At 48.0% G+C, this 21650-nt stretch overlaps 1 protein-coding gene across 2 annotated transcripts in view; it reads left to right on the forward strand.

Moving 5' to 3' along the window:
* The window catches only part of LOC144784260 (mitochondrial Rho GTPase 2-like), a 1917079-nt gene that overhangs the window by 1605841 nt on the left and 289588 nt on the right, over positions 1-21650 (forward strand). For both annotated transcript variants that reach the window (XM_078662926.1, XM_078662928.1), the window contains 2 exons: positions 16829-16910; positions 17391-17434. In XM_078662926.1, the coding sequence (XP_078519052.1) occupies positions 16829-16910; positions 17391-17434 (126 nt within the window). The remainder of the gene's footprint in view (positions 1-16828; positions 16911-17390; positions 17435-21650) is intronic.

The raw sequence follows: 21650 nt of genomic DNA on the forward strand, positions 1-21650 counted from the left end.
CACAATTCATTGAAGAGAATGACATACTTTCAGATTTCCAAACAGGATTCCGTCCGGGAAGAGGCACTGAATCTGCCCTCCTTGCCATCTGGGATGACCTAAAGAATACAGTTGACGGCAGCGGGGTTGCTGGGCTACTCCTCTTGGACCTCTCAGCTGCCTTTGACACGGTTGACCATGACACTCTGAAACAAAGACTTTATGAAGCCGGCATAGAGGGAACTGCTCTAGACTGGATCGCGTCCTACCTTTGAAACAGAACTAATGTCATCCATACCCCACCTTTCTCGTCCAAACCGTTCTCCACAAAAGCAGGGGTCCCTCAAGGTTCTATCATCTCGCCCATGCTTTTTGAACATCTACCTGAAGTCTCTACCTGTACTGATCAATAAATTTCACCTCACGTGCTACAACCATGCAGATGACACGCAAGTACTCCTTCAACTGGAATGCCCCAAAGACATTGGAAAATCACCAATTTTCAGCTGTCTCAGAGCCGTGGATCAGTGGATGACTTGGAGCCATCTCAAATTGAATGCTTCAAAAACTGAAATACTCACGTGTGGCGATTGGAAAAATTACAACCCGCTTGCCGCATGGCCTGATGAACTGGGATCACTGCCTAAAGTATTAAAGGATGTAAGAAACCTCGGAATGACCAGAGACTCCAAGCTGTCGATGAATGCCCGAGTGGATAAACTAGCAAGATCAAGCTTTGCTACTATAAAAACACTGCGACTAATTTTCCCTCATTTGGGATTTCCACACAAGGTCCAAGCTACCATCTCCCCTGTTCTATCCAATCACGATTACGCCAATAGCCTCTACTACGGATCACCTTTAACAACCATGAAAAGACTACAACGGATTCAGAACTCGGCTGCCAGACTACTCTTGCATATCAAACCGCAAGACCACATCTCCCCTGCCTTGAAAGCCCTGCATTGGTTACCGGTTGCCAGAAGATCCACGTTCAAGCTGCTTGGTATTACCATCAAAGCAATACATGGGGATAGGACCACTCTTCATCAGGAATAAAATCACCAAACACATTCAACAAAGGAACCTCCGCTCTAAAGGAGCATCTCGCCTCAAAATCCCACCATACAAGAAAAAAACTATGGGTGGCACATCCTTCTCTGTTCAAGCGGCCAAACTATGGAACTCTTTACCCCCCAACATAAGATCCACCGACAACCACCTTATCTTCAGAAAACTACTCAAGATTTGGCTCTTCCCCACATAAGCACCATACGGAAACAGACATTTACAGCATATCCCTCTGTATATAAGCATTTGTTTTCACTATAGATATGGACCTATCTTTGTGTATTACTTTATAAAACATGTAAAGTAATTATGTTGTTAAGAGAAAAGAAAAAAAATAATAATAATATTAAACAATAAATAAAAATCATCTTTGGTCTACATGTACAAACTTCCATTGTGCATCTATGTACCTTCCATGTACTTGGATCTGTGTGTCTGTTACTTTTCTCCTGAAAAAGCATATCCAATGCTCTACCCTATTTCTCATCCTGTGCCTCTATCAATATATTTAATCTAAATATACTTACTTCCTTTATGTATCTATATACTTTCAATGTACTTATGGATCTAAATATTTAACACTTTCTTCTAATTTAGCATTTCCAATGCACTAGCCTATTTCTCAGCCTATAGTTCACTCACTATATCTTCTAGCCCAACCCTCCTCTCAAACTTCTTTCTACTACTCCTTCCAATGTACTACACTATCTCTCATCCTATACATCTACCAATATATCCTCTACATCCACTCTCTCATTTATCCCAAACCCCATACCACTGCTATGATCGCCAAAATAACCCTTTCTATACTCTCTCCTGCTCTACCCCTCCTTGCATCATCTGACACCTCTTTTTACTACACCGATCCCCTAAAACAAAACTTTCTAAACTCTCCCCTTTAAAACTCCTTTTTACTCATCCAAAAGCCTTTTTCTACTGCTGAGACCTAAAAAAAAATAGAAAAAAATAAATAAATCCTTCACTCTTTTATCCCTCCACTATCCTTTTCAATCAAAATTAACAGACTAACATGTTCACTTCTCAAATTCCATATTCAACTATACTAATATACTGCCAAAATAACTGAATAACATATCTACTACTCAAATTACTTCATATTTATACTGTACTCATTTTCAACACTAATCCTTTATGGGTTCCAGAGTGGCGTGCTACTCGCCAGAAAAGCGCTTCAACACCCATCAGGGGTAACAAATGCTATATGAATGCTAATATTTCTTCCCCTTTTATCCCTCCGCTATCCTTCTCACTCCAAGTAACAGACTAATATCCACCACTGAAATTACCTCATATTTCACCATATTAATTCACCACTAATCCTTTATAGGCTTCCTGAATAGCGTGCGTCAACAAGCAATAAATAAATACAAACCTTTGTCCTCCTCTATCCTTCTGCTATCAAAACATATCCAAATAACTGACTAACCTATCCACCACTTAAAATGTACGTGCATGTTTCACTATACTAATTCAACACTAATCCTCTATGGGTCCCGGAGTATCGTGCTACCCGCTGAAGAAGCGCTTTGACGCTTCGTCAGGGGTAGTAAGCGCTATATAAATGCAATAACAATACAATACAATACCTCCCCTGCAAGCGTCGTGTCAACAGCTTACAGAGAACCTTAATGTCAGAATTTTTCATAGTTAGAGGGCAGTACGAGGAGGACCCCTCCGGGGTGCCTCCCGGCTTTGGCATGAGGCAAATAATGCCCTCGCGCATAGGAGGAGTTAGAGTCCTGCACCTCCAAGAACACTTGCAGTAGTTTCACTGTCAGTGTTGCAGAGTAGGCCTGCAGGAACTCAGCTGGGTAGCTGTTGCCCATGAGGCCTTTGCCGCATTCAATTTCCGCAAGGCTCCTCCAAGCTTCTCCAAAGTAATAGCCTCCTTTAACTCATTCACCTCATCCTCGGAGAGGAGAAGCAGGTCCAGTCCTGCCTCTTTCATTTTTTTTTGTTGTAAATATCTTTTTATTGCAGCAAAGTTAGTGGTACATTCAAATCACATGTGCCATTTCCTCTGGCGACCATCCCCCTTATGGATTTCCAATATACGTGTCACACAGCCCTTTAGCTCACACCCCGGAGGTCGAGCGGCGTAACAGCAGATAAATACTTGTGCAGGGTGGAACAGCATGGATCAGTGGTTACCAGCTTTCTGGGAAATGACAGTGCTGCTTTCCGGACCTCTCGTTCCCCCTCCTATGCGCAGTGTCTAGTAAAATCAGGAAGTCCTCTTCTACATTTCTGAGCAACAGCCCCCCACACCCCCATTCCTCCCTACTCCTCCCAACCCCTTCCCCTCCTCCAGAACTACCCCTCCCGCCCCCAACTCTGCCCCCCCACCCCCCCAGACGTGCCAGCTCATCACCAGTGCGAGATCACATTCCTCCCGACCAATCCATTCCCGAAGTAGGTCATCAGGAGCAATCAACAAACAACTTGTAGTCCTCACTCAGGAAGTAGGGGAACAAGGGAGGGAGCCTAGGTCACCATCTCTCTGGGCAAGTGTTCTGCCGGAGCAGGGCTATGCGCCGGGGTGTCCTCCTCCTCTAGGCCCAAAAGTGTGAGGTCCAAGATCAGCCCCTCCCACGCCCTGGCCCTCTCCAGCGCCGCGTCATTATCTGCTCTAAGCGCAGCCTGCATACGGAGTTCTCCTTCACACCGGGCCCATTTGAGCAGCTCAGCCTTCCACCTCTCCACCATGGGGCCCCTATTCGCCTTCCATTGGGATGTTATGGCCCGCTTTGCTCGGAGCAGACCTAGGTCCAGGAACTTGCTAGTAATCTTGTTCTTCGATGTGTGTGGGAACCAGTGTAGGATGCAGTGTGCCATGGAAAAATGCAAGTCCCTCTCCGTAACCTCCCTCAGGTTGTCCACTACCTCCCGCCAAAAGGAACCCAACTCTGGGCAGGACCAGAACATGTGCTGGAAATCAGCTAAGGTTGCCGGGCATCGCCGGCAGGCCGCCGGATGGGTTGGGAAGTATTTATGTAATTTGTCAGGTAGGCCCTGTGCAGGACATAGAAGTGCATCAGCTGAAATCTAGCGTTGCGCGTTCCGTTTCGGGCCCGTGCCAGTCCACGCTTCGTCAGGGATCTACACCGCCAGGTCCGCCTCCCATTTCGTCTTCAGGGTCAGCAGAGGAGCAACAGTCTCCGAGACCATGCGTCTGTATAGACACGTGACTGCCTTGACCGTCCCCGCCATCATCACCACGTACTGGCAGCCCAGAGACAGTGGCGGCTCCGTCATACCCGTCTTCCAGTGCTTGCGGATCGCCGATGTTAGCGCCGCATGAAGGAGGAAGTCCCCCCCCCCCCCCGTCAGCTCAAAGCGGTCTCTCAGAAGGTCGAAAGGCAGCATCACCCCGTTCTCATAGAGGTCCCCCCATGGACTTGAGACCCTGCTGCTCCCAATCCCCTAGCCCGTGCCACGAGCCCCCATGCGGCAGTGCCCTGCACAGCTGGAGCGGGATCTCAGGGGCGTATGGGACCACAATGTGGCCCCTTCAGCGGTACCTATTCCAGCATTTCCGGGCCGTCGCAAATTCTTGAGTGAGGTGGAAATCTCCCATCGGGAGCCCCATAACAATCCGGGATAACATCTGAACCGGGCCCGCCGGTTCCCCCGATCCGTCGCCTCCTCTCCTGGCTCGCGCGACCCATTGTGTCAGCCACTGCAGCTGGGCCGCCAGGTAGTACAGCTCGTAGTCTGGCACCGCTAGCCCACCCTCCTCTCTAGGGCAGAGAAGTGTGCTGTGCGCCACCCTGCGTCTGCCCGCCCCCCCCAGAAAGCCGATTATCAACGATCTCAACCGCCGGAAGTAGCTCGCCGGGATCCAGATCGGGAGGGTCCTAAAGAAATAAAGCATCCGTGGCAGGGTCACCATCTTAAGAAGTGCCACTCTCTCCATTAGTGACAACGGGAGTGTGCTCCAAAACTCGAAGTTCTCTTTGGCATGTCTAATTGGCGAACCTATGTTCCCCTCAAGAATATCCGCTTTATCATGAAAGATCGAGGTCCCTAGGTAGCGCAGGCTCCTCTCCTCCCACGTCACCCCTTCCGAGGACTGTGGGCATATTCTACGTGGGTGGGCCGGGAACAGGTAGGACTTCGCCCAGTTTACTCGGAGACCTGACACCCTACTCAGTGATTGTAGGAGGGTCTTAGCTCCGCGCAGAGAGTCAGTCAAGTCCGCCAGGAACATCAGCAGGTCGTCTGCATACAAAGCGATGTGGTGTACCTGGCCATAAACATCTAGCCCCTGATATGTCCGACCCAGCCGGGCTCTCGCTGCGAGTGGCTCGACAGCTATGGCGAACAATAGGGGAGAGAGAGGACATCCCTGACGGGTGCCCCTGCCTACCGCACACAACTCAGAGTCCCAATATTTAAAAAAGGAAATCGGGACCTACCGGGAAACTATAGGCCCATAAGCCTGATTGACTCGACCCAGAAGGTGGCGGGAAAAGCAATTTTGGGTAGGATCCTCTCTTGGGTAGACGAAAACCATATACTATCCGAGATGCAGGCTGGGTTCCGTACTGGCACAGGAACAATTGAACAAGTTTTCAGACTCCTGTTACTGTACTGGAAGGTGGTGGTACTGGGCAAGGGCAGTCTTTATCTGGCCTTTATAGACCTAAAGACTGCCTTTGACCTTGTCCCCCGGGAGGAACTCTGGAGGGTGCTGTACGGCCTTGGGATGCCCCCATACATCGTGGACCTCCTAATGAAATTGCACAAAGCCACCTATGCTCAGGTCAGATGGGGCTTGAATGGGGAGAAGACTGACAAGATCAAGGTAGAGAGGGGTGTACGGCAGGGTTGCGTCCTAGCACCCACCCTTTTTTCGCTTTATGTGAATGGGGTGGTTGATTACTTGCTTGAAGATCCAGCAGACGCCCCCACACTCTGTAATGTTAAAATTCCAACTTTGTTGTTTGCTGATGACACCCTTCTCATCTCGAAAACTCCCCAGGGCCTCCAAAAACTCCTGAACCGGTTCCAGGACTTCTGTGCAATGAGAGGTCTCGTTATAAATGTACAAAAAACTAAATACTTAGTTATGAACCCTCCCAGGAAATTGGGGTGCCCCCCTATCCTGAATTCGATCCCGCTGGAAAAAGTTGCCGAATTCGACTACTTGGGAATTCGGCTGAGCGACTGTATGAGTTGGGTACCCCATATTACTAAAATGACACTGGTCCACAAAAGGGTGGGGGGAGCCCTGCTCAAGGAGTATAGCACATCATCGAAACATTGTGTATCACCAATCATTGATATATACAAGGCTAGAGCGGTACCTGCATCGCTATATGGAGCAGAGCTATGGGGTTTGGGCTGCTTGGAGTCTTTGTCCAAAGCAGAGAACAAATTTATTAAAGATTTGATGGCACTCCCGATGAGCACCCCGACTGTACCGATGCTTATGGATGTAGGTTGTAAACCAATTAAAGATCTGGCCCGTCTGCGGCCCCTCCTACTGTGGGCACGACTTTGGAGAGTCCCGGAACTTAAATCGTATGCAGATGGGCTGGCAGAGATAATGCATTCGGTTGGTTGGTCAAAGATTAAGTGGCTCAGGGACATTAAATACCTGCTTGGGGAACTAGGACTGGACAATTGTTGGCTTACTCACTCAGCCCCCCCAAAGGAGATCCTGAAAAAAATATACTGGGGTTGGGTGTCCACTAAGCTTATGAGCAACCAACACCACTGCAATTCCACCGCAGTATACTTAAGGATTAAAGATGTCACTGCCTTTGAACCCTTTTTGGACATTATCACCATCCCAATGGATCGGGCTCTGTACATCAAGTTCAGACTAGGAACCCTACCTCTAGCTGACCTCCTTTCTAGATGGAACTTGCAAAATCAGGTATCACGCTTCTGTGCCCTCTGCTCTGACTGTTGCGAAACTGTGGCGCACTTTCTCCTTGATTGTCCAGATTATGCGCGCCCAAGATCTGTTTGGCTTAAACCTCTCTGCAATGAGTTGGGTATTCGCAAGCATTCTGAGGCCCTACGCATTTTATTGACTAATACTGCCCCCCCTATTGTCTGTGCTGTGTCTAAATTTTTAAAATGGGCCTGGTTGATACGTCTTAAAAGACTGTCTTTATCGATTTAATGCTTTTCTTAACAAAGTTATCTATTTATTCTGTTTTTACTATGATGTTTGTACAGTCTATGAGTTTCTGATATGTCGTTTTTTATATATTTCTGTGTAATGCTTTTATGATATACGCATATCGAAATAAAGCTATCAATCAATCAATCACAACTCAGAGATGATTCTCCCAGTTCTGACCCTCGCCGTCGCATTTCGGTATAGCAGCGCCGTCCAATCCACGAAGTCCTCGCCCAGACCCAGCGTGCGCATAACATGGAAGAGATAAGGCCATTCCAGGCTGTCAAAGGCCTTTTCCATGTCTACTGCAAACACCGCCGCCTCATCGCCGGCATAGGTGTCAGCCTCCAATACGTGCAGGAGCCGTCGTACGTTAAGCGCTGTGTTACGGGCCGGGATGAAGCCGGACTGGTCCGCGTGGATCAACGTGGCCATGTGGGGGAGCAGACGCGTTGCTAAGATCTTACTCAAGATCTTGTAGTCTAGGTTGAGCATGGACAACGGGCGATATGCTGTCCTGTCCCACGGCTGCTTGCCCGGTTTCAGTAGGGGGACTATGAGCGCTTCGCCAGCGGACGTCGGTAGGCTGCCCAGCCGTTTCGCCTCATTGTAGACCCACGTCAGTTTGGGTGCCAGGAGGTCGATATACGTGAGATAAAATTCCGTTGGGAGCCCATCTGAGCCCGGCGTCTTGTTCCTCGCCATACCCTTGATGGCGACTCTCACTTCTCTCACCTCAATTTTGCCCCCGAGCAGCTTCGCGCCCTCCTTGCCCAACTCGGGCAAGTCCAGACCTTCCACGAAACCCTGGAATTCATCCACCGACGGCAGGACCCTGCTGCGGTAGAGTTCCATGTAGTAATCATAGAATATCTCATTTATCCCCCCCTGGTCAAACCGTGCCACTCCCGAGTGGTCCCTGAGCTCAAGGATGACCGAGCTCCGGCGAGCTGGATTGGCCAGCCAGGCCAAAAGAGCTCCCGACTTGTCGCGCTCCGAATGCGCGCGTGTGAGGTAGGCCTTGTAGTCGAAGCACCTGAGGCGCTCTTCTGTCGCCGCCACTACTTCCCGCGCCTCAAGAAGCGCCTCATGTGTGTCTGGCCGCTCAGGCCTCGCTCTCTCCAGCTCTCGCAATTTCTCGTCCTCCTTCGTGATGTCTTCTAACAAGGTCCTCCTAACTCCCGACGCCGCCGCAATGCATTGACCCCTCACCACCGTCTTGAAGGCATCCCACTCTATCGTGGCCGAGCCCGCTGTGCCCGCATTGACCTGAAAGTATTCCTCGATGTTCGAGGCTATTGTTGTGCGGAAGAGTTGGTCGTCCAGTGCCTCCGGGCACAGCTTCCAGGCAGGGATTCGCGGGCGGCACTGCGACCAGCGCAGCTGCAAAAGTAGCGGGTTATGATCCGAGATCGTGCGCGTGAGGTACTCACTGTGGCACACCTCTGCATGCACGCCCTGAGAGCACAGGAAGGCATCGATGCGAACGTGTAGCTCATGGAGAGCGGAGAAAAACGAATAGTCCCTGTCCGACGGATGGTTAGCCCTCCATGAGTCGACCAGGCCCCATTGGCGCTGCCAAGCAGTGTGCGCAAGTGCTAGTTTGCCAGCTGGTGCATTGGGTAGGGGGGGTGCGACCTGTCCAGGGCAGTGTCAGTCACGCTATTCAAGTCCATGCTAAGGAGCAAGGGCTCCACCAAAAACAGGGCCAGTCTGCTGGACAACAAGGAGAGAAATGCAGGCTGGTCTACGTTCGGGCGTACAGGCAGCCCAAGGTAAGGCCTCTCCCATCCAGTTTGCCCCTCACCACGACATACCTCCCCTCTGGGTCAATTAGGTGTTGTGTGCATTGGAAAGGAACCCCCGCCCATATCCAAATGGCCACCCCCCTAGCATATGCGGAGTATCCAGTGTGGTAGACCTGCCCCCTCCACCTCCGTTGTAGCGCCTTTCCCTCCTTAGCTAGTAGATGTGGTTCCTGGAGGAAGGCAAAGTGAATACCCCGCCTGACTACATAGGAGTGGACCTTGTGACACCTCTGCATTGTATGCATCCCCCTTACATTCCACGTGAGACATTTGTAGCCTAGGTCGGGTCCCATTGTAGAGCCCATCGCACATCATCCATTCTCTCAGCAATTCCCCTGGCACGCCCGGGTCCCCCCCCCCATTCCCCCTCCAACCTGAACAATTAAACTTCCCCAACTCCCACACCCCAGGACAGACAACCAACGTGGAAACCCCATCCAAACTCAAGTAGGAAGTGTGCTTCAATAGAATAGGGCTAGGGTGGCCAGTACGCCGACCCGAACAGGTCCGAAGCCCCCCGCTCCCGCCCCACCCCCCCCTCGGAACCTTCAGGAGAAGCCCCTCGGCCCTTCTCCCAGCCCCCCCCACAGCACAGTAATACGTTTTTGGAGGCCCCCATACCTCTCCGCACAGTGTCCGAAAGCAGCCTCAAACCACACACAGTACCTTACAAATAAGCCCAGTGTCTCGTTGTCCGCCTCAGTCAAGAACTCCGTCCGCTGTTTGGGGAGTCACCACCGGCAGTTCCGTCTCCGAGAGATCGTGCTCACTACTGGAGCCAGGACTGGGAGCACTGACCCTCGACTGCTCTGACGCGCTACCGGATGGGCTGGCGTCTCCCTGGCTGATGGCCACCACCGCCAGAACTGCCTCAGCTCTCTCCTGCTGCCATCTCGACGGGGAACCAGACCTCCGCTTCGGCGTCGTCTCAGCAGAATGTCCTCTAGGCGAGGTCTCCGGAGGGGCGTCTGCACCCGACTCCCCCCTGGCGCATCTAACCAGCTCCAAGCCTCCTGCGGTGTGAGGAAGAAGTGGGAGCGTCCTCCAGCGATAATCCTCAGTCGAGCCGGGATCAATATAGCATAGGGCAGCTGTAGCGACCTCAACTTTCGCTTGACCGCCAGGAAAGATGCCCGTTGCTTTTGCACGTCTCTGGTGAAGTCCGGGAAGACCATGACCCTGCTATTATCAATTCTTAGGTCCGGCAGGTCCCTGACCCTTCCGAGGATGTGATCTCTATCTCGGAAGTGCAAGAAGCGCATCACTATCGGCCGCGGCGGTCCTCCCGGCTTGGGGGGGCGCGCCGGGACTCTGTGGGCCCGCTCCAGAGCAAAGAATGGGGAGAGTCCTTCAGGAGCCACCGCAGTACGCAGCCAATCTTCCAGGTAAGTGACCGCATCCTGGCCCTCCACTTTTTCTGGGACCCCCACGAGGCGGAGGTTGTTACGTCTGGAGCGTCCTTCACTGTCTTTGGCCCTGAGCTCCAGCACCCGGACCTTCTGCGCCACCTCCGCCAATGATGCTCTCAGAGTCGCCACGTCCCCAGGCAGATCTTTCAGGGTTACCTCCGAGGTCGCCACTCGCTCCTTCAGCTTCCTGTGGTCATCCTTCAATAAGATCAGGTCCGATCCGATGGTGTCCATCCGCTTTTCAAGAGCTTCCCGAGACGCTACTATCGCCTGCATGATGTCGCCCAATGATGGATCTCGTGGGCAGGGCGAGCTTCCCGCTCCAGATGTCGACGCATCTTCCTCTACGAGATGGCCCGGGTCGTCCAGCTTCAGGGCGTCAAAGCCCTTCTTTCTGCTTCCCCGCGTCATGCTGCCGGGCTGCAAGGCGTACGTGCCCCCGCGGTAGCCACCAGTGTATCAGGTCGCACCCGAGTATCTCTCCGGTCCCGTCTCAGTCGCTCAGCACTACTGCGCTTCTTCGTCCTCGTCAGACAGGGCCCAATTCAGGGAGCAGGTCCCCCTCCACCAGGTCGGCAGGGCACCAGGGCCCTCGCTCCAGGTACTTTAGGACAGGCGGTGCCAGTCCTCCAGGGTGCCGCAGGTTGGTTTCGCGCCTCCGAGCGCCAGGCCCCGGTCAGTTTCCGGCGCGGAGGCGTTCCTGGCCAAGATTCAGAGCCTCACCACCAGCAGTCCAGGCGTCGCCACAGTGGCCTCCAGCCAGGCAAGGTACTCGTGTATTCCTCTCCGACCCCTCCTCCGCCACTCGGCCCCGCTGCGCCTCCGGGTCTCTGTCAGGTGTGGTCTCAGTTCCTCGGTCGACGCAGGGAGCAGGACTCACTCCGCTAGGGCGGCGGGGTAACGGGCCCCTCGCCCCAGTTGCCCAACGTGTCCTCCCTCTTCGGGGTGCCACGGATCGTCCGCACGCCTATGAGTGTCAGGCCCAGAGCAGTGGCTGGCGCGCGAGTGTTCCCGGCCAGGAAGCTGTGCCTCCGTCCTTCAGCAACCCGAGTGCACCCCTGGGGCTCGTGGCAGGTCACTCCGCCGGAGCCCGCTCACCTGAAGTCCACATGTAATGTAGGCGCCCCGCTGCTCAGGGCGGAAGGGGCACCAGGGGAATGCCCGCAGCGGCAGGGTGAGCGCAGCACGCCTCGTGGCCTCAGGGTCTCCGCCGCCGACAGTTAGTGCAGCTCCGTTCATGTACGCGGCGCCATCTTGGGGTCAGGCAGTCCGTCCGGCCCCCGTTCTCGGGTCCCAGCCGTGTCGCGATGTCAGGCGGCGCCGCTCACCTCCCACAGCCCCCGGGGGCCTTTCGCTGCCGAGTGGGGGAGTTGCTCCGCCGGACTGAGCCCTCGTCTGCTGTCAGCTTCTCTCCGCCAGGCACATTAGGCAGAGAAAGCGGCTGCCATTTTGCCCACTCCTCGCTCCGGTCTCCTCGCCTCACGAGGAATTCTCCCCGCAGTTAGTTATCGGGGCTCCCGGGTCCCTAGAGACACCCCTTGTGCTCCCTGGATCCTCCCCTGTATGTCTAGGGGTCCGGGGTACAGGATGTGGTGTGGTGCGAGGCGGGCACGGAGGAGCTCCGGAGTCCCGCTTCCACCTACATCGGCGCCTTAGCCACGCCCCAGTCCTGCCTCTTTCATAACATTTTTTGAAAGTAAACAACTTTGTTTATCCTTGTTGGCTTGAAAGAAAGCACGCTGTTACGTAATCCTGGTAGTCTGGCTTAGATCATCACTCAATAATGTCGACCCTAACCTGGAATTAAAATCACCAGCGATAATGATTCAACTAGCCGACTTCACAAATTAGCACCAGAATTCATAAATATATCCACAGAATCGAAAAGGGCAATGAAATTGCAAAACATATTGGTATCAAAATTGTTGTTTAATTTGTTACCAAGATTCTAAAGCTCCTTCCCCACTTAGGCAATAGTCCCTAAAGGGTTGGGGAATTAGCAGAGTAACAACAGACCTAACAATCAATGAAGTTGCCACCCACGCCAAACCCTCCTAGCTGTTCCTGACATAGAGGGTATTGCTGGTAAATCAAAATTGGCATAGCTGTCTAAAAATTGTCCTGTGATAGGCCTAGTCTCTTAAATAAACCAATAGAATAGGATTTCATCCAATCTAACCAAATGTCATTTGATAACTTTGAAGTTATTTCTTCAGTAGTCCATGAAAGAATGTTTAAATTCCCTTTTGTAGATGGAAAGGAATCAGCAGATGTATTAACAGATTCACAAGTGTACAAAATATTTGTGGAAGAGAAATGAGCAATGTGCTGTGCAAAATCACAAATGTACTATGTAGTGGTGGAAGAAGAGTGAACATGTAGGTGTGTAGCACTGCAACTGTGCAAAATGGTCACAGGATCGATAGGGCATGCTTTCACCCATATGAATAAGTGGGTGTAGGGAGCTGGCTCTCTGTATAGTGTACTAAAATGAAGTACACTGTGCAGAAAGTTCAGTGGGTCCCCAGTTGGTTAATAGAGGCCAAAGTAGATCATGCTAACTCTTTCTTTTGTGGTAGTGTGGGCGAGCAGTTAGGCTTAACAGAGAGTAATGCTAAGCATGTGTTGCACTCACAGAGGCAATAAATGAGACACACACTCAATGAACAAATCTGAGACCGAGTTAGAAAAATAACATTCTTTTTATGTATGTTTTAAAACCAAGTACTTTGTTCAAAGGTAAGTACTGTTTTCGATAGCAATATTCACAGGTAAGTAAAAGGTTCATACCTGTGCAGTTTTACGCACAATGCAACCCTATGGGAGGAAAAATCAAAGTTACATAAAGGTAAGTGCAGTTGGTTTCAGGGGTTCACCTTCAGGTTTCGGAGTTGTAGTGGGACAAGGTTCAAAGTACTACCAGCGGCTCTTCGGGAACTGGTGAGTGTGGTAGCTGGCTCGCTACAGTGAAGGGTGGCCACCCAAAAACATGCGGCATAGTGGGACTTGCGAGCAAGTCTTATAGCTCCCACACAGAGACTTAGGTCGCAAGGAGTCTTGGAGCAAGGGGTCACAGGCAGTTCGTTGGGACCCGGGCTGGGCGGCTCGGTGCAGAATGGTTTGGTCGGCTGGGCTGGGTGCGCAAAAATGCACCTCGTGGACAAACAGCTGGCAGAGGAGAAATCAAGGCAGCTAGGCCTCTCTTGAAGTGGATCTCAGTGATGCTGACGTCCCTCAATGGCTGCTTGATCCTAGTGCAGTGGGAATCTGGACTGTACTCTCACTGTTGGTGTTTGGTGCAGGGCGTTTGGTACCCTGGGGGTTGGTATTGCATGGCTCAGATTGGTCCTGGTGTCTTCACACTCGGTGGGGCACAGGTCTGGCCTTCCAGAGCACGAGTACCTTCTCCTGGTAGTCTGCGTCGTCGGTCGGGTCAGGGAACTGTAAGGTAGTGGACCTGACTCTGCTTGACGGTACCTGCGAACTGCAGGGGAGTAGGTCCTCTACTTCAAGGGAGCCTTTAGGCGATTTTCAAAGTTCTGGTAGGCTACCCAAGGCTTTGGTAGCTCTCCAGCACGCTGAACGAGTCACTCTGTTACGACTCAATAGAAAGGGCTGAAGACGTGCAGGGTTTTGTGCCAAAGCCCACAAGTCTGCTGCAGTTCTTGCCAGGCAGGGACTCTTCTTCAACCTTCTTCTCATGATACGTTCAATCTGAGTTCTTGGATAAAGGGGTGCCACTTAAATACTTAATTTAGGGGCTTTAAGGGAAGTGACAGGTAGTATCTAATGGGATGCCTGACTTTAGGGTGTTGACACCCTCTATATGACCATGTTGTGTGGGAAGTGGGCATAACCGGGACCCTAGAATGCTAGTTCCTTCCAAAACAAGATGGAGAAATTTGAAAAGTGGGTGCCACATCAGCTGGTCCGCCCTAGGGGTGGTGCTGGCTGAATGTGGTCGCACCTCCTAATCTTTCTGCCTATTTTCCCCCCAGAAAGTGGGGTCAGGACAGGGGTGTGTGCATCTCCAGTATCTGTAGAAGTTGGGTCGCATAACAAAGGCGGCAGGGCCTTTGAAGCTTCCCGCCCTCAAATGCACATCCTGCCTGAAGGAGGTGTGAACACCTCCGCTCAGAGCAGGCTTTGTTCCTGGCCTCTTTGAGCGAAGGCTCTCTCCTCAGGAAGTCAGAAAGCTGTCTACGGTGGCTGACTGGTCAAGACCGGCCAGTCAGCATGCTAGTAGTCGGTAGTTTTTCAGAGAGACCCTCTAATTTGATCTCTGGGTGCATTTAATAATAAATCAAGCACTGACATCAGTGTGTGTTTATTAAGACTAGGCGTTTGGTACAAAACACCTTGGACTACAGTCAAGCCATCATGTAGCTGGGGAACACGTAATCATGAGCATCCACCCCATGTACTCATCATGGCTTCCCTGTGCACTCGTAATGTCTAAGGGTGAATTTAGATATCTCTGAGACACATCTACTCAGGCAGATAAGCCCACACATGGCTGCAGTGCACCCTGCCTTAGGGCTGTAAGGCCTGCCGTAGAGGTGACTTACATGTACCACATGTAATGTTGGCAGGCATGGCACACAGGGATGAGTGCCAAGTTGAATCTTCGGTTTCCTCTACACCAAGATACACAGGCTGCAGTGGCAGTTTGCGTGAGCTTGGTAAGGGATCCCTTAGAGCGACACAATTCATCCTGTAGCCCTTAGGGACCCTCTTTATTTCCAAGGCCCTAGGTGCCAGGGGTACCACTTACTAGGGTCTTATAAGGATCTTAAAGGGGTGCCAATTGTGGAATAATTGTACAGTTTAGGGAAGGAACATTGACACTGGGGACCTGGTTAGCAGGAACCCAGTACCCTTTCAATCAAAGTTGCACCAGATACCAGGCAAAAAGTGGGGGTAACCATGTCAAAAGGGGAACTTTACTACAGTCGGTTATTGTTCAAACGTTTCAGGCGGATAAAGTAATTGTGGACATGTATGGTACATTTATGAGTATAGTTGAAAATATCTGCATTAACCTGTAGGGGTTCCTACAATCTTGGAAGAAAAGAAGGCTTGTGAAAATAGCCCTGTGGGTCTACCCTGATAATGCTATCCAAGAGCCATCTGGATTCCAATGCCTTAAACAGCATAGGTAGAAGAAGTGGGTTTCTAAAGTTGACAACAACACAGTGGCTAGAGCCCACTTTACCCATCCCGAAGACTCACCAGGTAAGGCAGATTTAATCAAACTGCGAGGGAAATGCCTCACCTGCTTTTGAAACCAGTGCTCAATATTATTTTTAAGCTGTAAACAGGACATTCTTTTCCTTCATCCAGAGAAGGATCATTAGTTAAAATCATAACAAAAGGGGTAACAACAGGAAGTAAATGAAGTGTCACTAAATTTGACTTATCCATCTTATAAGCATGAGATTTTATAGGCACAGAATCTACTGGCAATAAATTAATCAGGCCATAGGCAAGAGCCAAATGGGGGAATTTATTGCAATTTTCAAACATTTCTAGTTTGAGTCTTCTCCTTCTGATTTTTTTTTTCGGGCGAGGAGCCTTTTCTATTCTATGTGTACCTTTAGAGCATCCTTTTCTTTTCTGTTAGTGTAAACTGTGGATTTCTTTAGAGTGAATTTGTTGCTTCATATTTGTAATTACAGAAGTTAAGAGTAGTCTTTCTTCTGCCACAATATTAGCGCGAAGCTCAATTATTCTTTGCGGGTTGTAAGGCTCTAGGAAAAATCATTTTAATTAGGTATCAATGTTTGAAAAGGATTCAGAATTACTATAGTCCTATTGGTAGTCTCCATCAATTTTTCTTCTGATATTCTACACCTACAGGTTGTTTAATATCTTACATGTTCTTGAAAATTTCTGGTCAAATGGTAATTACTTTCAGCAGACTGAGCACAATATAAACGTTAGGGGGTATTGGTCAGTGCATTCATTTACTCATATATTGTTCAGAAGGTATCGATATCAAGCATCAGTTTAATAATAATCAATGTGACTAGAAGGTCCTCTTGCTTGATATGTGAGTCTAGCGTGGTCAGTTGTGCAGAAAACCTCTATTGCAGACTCTAAGACCTATTCAAGAGTTTGCAAGCTAATTTGGCAATACAAAGCACTTTTAATTTTTACTCTAGGAGTCCAGCATTGCAGTATAGACCATTCGATGTCTTCATTTAGGCCTAATTCTTCAAATTGAAACAGAGATTCACATTGGTTATTGAGATCACCAGCAACTATTAGCATCCTTTTCGAATTACTGCTCCCACTGACAAAACAAAATGTGCTCTTAACTGCACAGGCTATTCTTTCTGATTCTGAATTTAAATGTATACTTCAATGTGTATAAATTCAAAAGCATCTTTTCTTTTATTAAGGTTCCCCCCCGGGCAGAAGAGATCACCATCCCAGCTGATGTCACTCCAGAGAAGGTTCCCACGCACATTGTTGATTACACGGGTAAGTAGCTACAAATTAAATGTTGTTTTTCTCCTCTTGCAGTAGCTAGAGCTGTACAGTAGGCTTTGACTTTGCTACTGTCCATTTCATGTCTCTCTTAGTCTGTTGGGCACCCTGCAATGTACAGTGTCTGGTCCGTCTGGTAGTATTTATTTTCTCCAGTTTGTGGCCCATTGTGTGGGCCTGCGAAGAGTGGAGTTTCAGAGCAATACTCCGAAGACTATGTGCCTTTATCTTGCCCACATTTCCCTTGATTGTGCCTCAAAGACTTCTGTATTTATCCAGATCTGTTAACACTAGAGAGAATGACTTGAGAGACAGAGCAGCACAGATCTTTTTAAGTACTCAACATCTCTTCATGTTTCTTTCGTGGCTGTTCACTTTCTCTGTCACCACAAGTTGATTACATACCCTAGACCCCATTTGGCTAAGAACTATTCTAATGAGTCATGAGTGACTTGTCAATTTTCTTTCTTCCAGAGTCTGAGCTGACAGAAGAGGAACTTCGGGAAGAAATTACCAAGGTGAGCTACTGCTGTAGGTTTGTTTTGCTGACCCCCCCCCCCACCCCATCAATTGTGAGACTATGTGCTACCATGCCTTTTTCTCAACCAGTGTTTAAGATTTTCTTTAACACTCACCTTTCTGATGTATACATTTGTGCTTTTCAGGTAAACCTGGTTTACCAAGTCCTCCCCTTTACTGCCATATGACGTTTTGCAGATTGCAAGAGGGTTGATATAATTTACAAAATGATTTGATCATACGACCCAATTTCCCAAGAAAGCCAGTGTCTTCCTTTGGAATCCCATCTACACTTCTGCAGCTTTGCCTGCCTTACAAATGAAGTAGCACATTGTAAAAGCTATTAAGATTCCAAGATAATGTAGGTTTGCAAGGACGAAAGTCCCGACTCCCTGTGCTGTTCTTCCATCCCTACTGTTATTCCTTTTTCCTGGAAGTTCCCACGTATTTATTTTTTTGGCTAGCTTTGAGGGGCTGCATATCCGATGGGACTGCCAAACTCTAGATCTACTGTAGCTTAGAAATACCATTGGTAGCGAAGCCTTTAAAGTGGTTTTCCCATGTATTTTTTAGAGGTAGTACACCATGAACGTTTATCTAGGTGATTACTAGTGTTAGTAAATAGTTTTTAGAGTTCAACCGCTGCACCTAGGAATGATGTCTACAGGCTTCGCAATATATTTGGCTACTAGAATAGTGGTAATTTATACTAGGTTAACGGCGCCACAGAGAGATGTGCACTTTTCTTGTATACAAGTAATTGGATGCTGATTTTTTCACGGTGCTACAAGGAGAAGAGAACCACTTTCCCTCTTCTAGTTAGGCGATGCCACAAAATGCTTGTTACTCCTTAGCACACGTTTTGATATTCTACGTTATTGTTAAATACAAGTGTTTCCACAATACAGTTCATACACCAGCAAAATAAATTTCTTAATCCTTTTGTTCAGGGTTTGTCGTTGTTTATTGAAGGAGACGTCACAGCCAACACGTGTTTCGTCGTACTGGGGAATGTAACCCCCGACTTTTTCAAGGCTGTTTAAAGAAAATGGTAATGTTGTAGTACATTACTTTAGATCATAACATTTGATCAAGTTTAATAAACAGCATTAGATGGTTCTTAAGGTTAGGCGGTAGTGCAATATTCTATTTACATTTTTTTGTAAGCATGCTAGTTCTGTGACATTTTTAGTTCCCACATTTGGTACATGCTTTTTGGTATTGATAAAGATTCTTTTACAGTATGTTGTTTCTTAACATCATAGAAAGTATGAGCCCATTAGAAGGTATGGAGAGACCGGTGAGGGTGTTGTTATCGTTATCTTGGGGGTGACATGCAAATTCCTTTAGTTGTGATTATTTTTGTGAAGTTTAACGTGGGTTCATGCTTATCTAGGAACCATGCATTTTTGTACCTATTCTCCGATGCTGTTTCTCGTTCTGTGTGAGGGAATATGGAAGCAAGATGTAAGCTTGAAGTTGTCCTGATTGGAACATCTAGTACCACATAAGCAATATTCTTAGAGATTTTGTAACTTTACTTACGTAAGTTGAGGTGATACTTCCAACCCTCAAAGGGGTTCTGGTGTGGATATCGTGGGTACTATTCAAGCTTCGTTGGTGTGATGACCAAAATAATGGTTCACTTTCTGTAAGCTGTAATTAATGTATCAGACTTTAGTTGGGTGCACTCAGGAAATTTCTATTTTTGACAAAATCGTGTTGTCTTTTAGCAAAACATACTGCCTGGTGTCCTATGCATTTTATTGGGTAGTTGGTAATCAAATGGTGCTATTTTGTTATTTACGAGTATATAAAACGTCTATAAAATATATATAAAAAGCGTAGTGCTTCACGATGTATAGTACTTTTTTTAAAGCCATACTATTTTTGGTGAGGGAAGGGCTTTGCTGATATTGGAAGTGCTCCCTGTCTCTTGCCCCAAATGTGCATATTGGCGAATGACATTGACTTTACTCGTTTCTTTTATAGTGCTCCCCACGTCTCTTTCCCCGTGTCAGTCACTTTACTATTAAAAACTAACCCAATCGGGTCTGCCTCCTTTTTATATTCGCAACTTCGACATGCACCCGAGTTCCACACCAGTCACACATACTAGCGTGTGGACCCTCACTCGATTGTTTATTAAAAACCTCTGCGCTCTTAAATCTTACCTTCTCGATTGATTTCTTTGCGGGAATAAATTCGTCCCTCCTGCTTCACGTAAGATGCAGTGTTTGTTTCACACGACTGGCGCCATATATTTAGAAAGGAAGCGCTGCCCAATTACTGGCAGGCGTCACTTCCTGATTGCTTCACTCGAAAGCCTAGTCCCGGTTTCAGCACTCTTGACTGCAATTACGGCAGCCATTTTAGACTGCCTATTTAGCTTTTAAAATAAGTCCTCTTTGTGGTTTTCTCCAATGTTTTAGTCTTTTGAAGCATTCATTGTATGTATTAAATACAATTACGTTTTTTAGACATGGATTACACAAATTAGGTAATTCCCGCTTGATGTATGTAACTTAATTTTAAAGTCGTTCATTAGGGTTCGAAACTAACAGTAATTTATTGAAATTGGGAAAATGTATCTCCCAAAGGAAAATAGCAGTTAAAAACGTTATAGTTTTTCCCGTAGTTGCTTCAATTTACATTGTGCTAATTTATACTAAACCCTGTGTTTCACATGTGAGGGCTTCAAATTGGTGGTGGTTGAACTCCCACACTCCCGTGCTTCCAATCGTGCTTGTGTGTCGTGTGATTCTCACTGTTCTCTATACGTTTTGTATTGGGCCAGTCACTATTGATATCGAATTCTCCATCCCAAATGGGCTCAGAACACTTTTATGTGCCATTTAGTGGCCTCATTCTTGTTCAGTGGTACAGGCATACCATACACTTATTTTCTCTTAATTATAGCACAGGTTTTCATTACAGAATATACAATGTTACTCATTCGTTGTAGTTTATCTACATAACAGATATTCATCACTCTATGCAAATTTCTTCCTAGGTTGTTCCTATTGTTTACAGTGGTCTACATTGTGTATGGTTGTGTTGTGCTTATGTGCCTAAAAAATAATGTAGCTCCTGGTCAATATTAAGGCCCAGTTCTACACTTTTCAGAGTCATTATCCAGATAGCCTCTCTCCGTCGTAGGGCTAGTTCCCTGTTACCCCCTCTGGGGTGGATAGGTACATGTTCAATCCCAAAGTACTGGAATGAGTGACTCGATGTTTGTGCAGGGCAAACTGACATGTGAGCTGCCACTGGGTAGCGCATGTCACCTTGTTTGACCACCCTGATATGTTCGTTTATTCTGTCCCTTAGCATTCTTTTAGTGCTCCCTACATATCGTTTGCCGCATTTGCAGTCTAAGGCATAGACCACAAATTTACTACAACAATTGATAGTCGTCTGTATTCGGTATTCCTCGTTGTGTGGTCCTTTGAAACCCTTCATCTTTTTGTAGGCCCATTTACATGCTGCGCACATTCCACAGCCGAAAAAGCCTGGGTCTGTTAGCCAACAGCTTTTGGTTGTTTTTTGCGGGTAACTCGGGCTTAGTATGTTCCTCAGTGTTGTACCTTTTCTGTATGTTAGTGTTGGCCTTTCTGTTAAGTGTTTCTTCAGTATGGTGTCTTTGCTAAGTAGGTGCCAGTGTTTGTTTAGACTCCTACGCAAAACAGGAGCCCAGTTATTGTAACATGTCACCATTCTAATGGTCTCTTTTTTGTTTACTTGTTTAGGCTTTTCTGTTAGGGTGTCTATTCTGGCTAGTTTGTTTACTCTGCTTTCTGCTTTCTGTAGTACCTTCTGTTTGTAGCCTCTGTTTCTGAATCTTTTGATTGTTCCTTGTTTTTGTGTTTCAAATTCTGTGTCTATGCTGCAATTGCGGCGTGTTCTGACTAATTCCCCATAAGGGATTGCCTTCTTTTGATGTTCTGGGTGGGCACTAGTCGCATGTAGCAGGGAATTGCAGGCTGTGCTTTTCCTATATAGTCTGCTTTGTATCGTCTTATTCTCAATAAAGAATTCCACATCCAAGAATGGTAATTTTACATTGCTGTGTTCCATAGTGAATCTGATATTTTGATCATTGTCATTTAGGTATGTGTGGAATCCTTGTAATTTCTCTGGTGTACCTGTCCAAATCATAAAACAATCATCAATATATCTTCCCCAATATAGTATGTCTTGGTTCCATTCTGAAGC

This window comes from Lissotriton helveticus, chromosome 10, assembly GCF_964261635.1.
Source record: "Lissotriton helveticus chromosome 10, aLisHel1.1, whole genome shotgun sequence".
Classification (NCBI taxonomy): domain Eukaryota; kingdom Metazoa; phylum Chordata; class Amphibia; order Caudata; family Salamandridae; genus Lissotriton; species Lissotriton helveticus.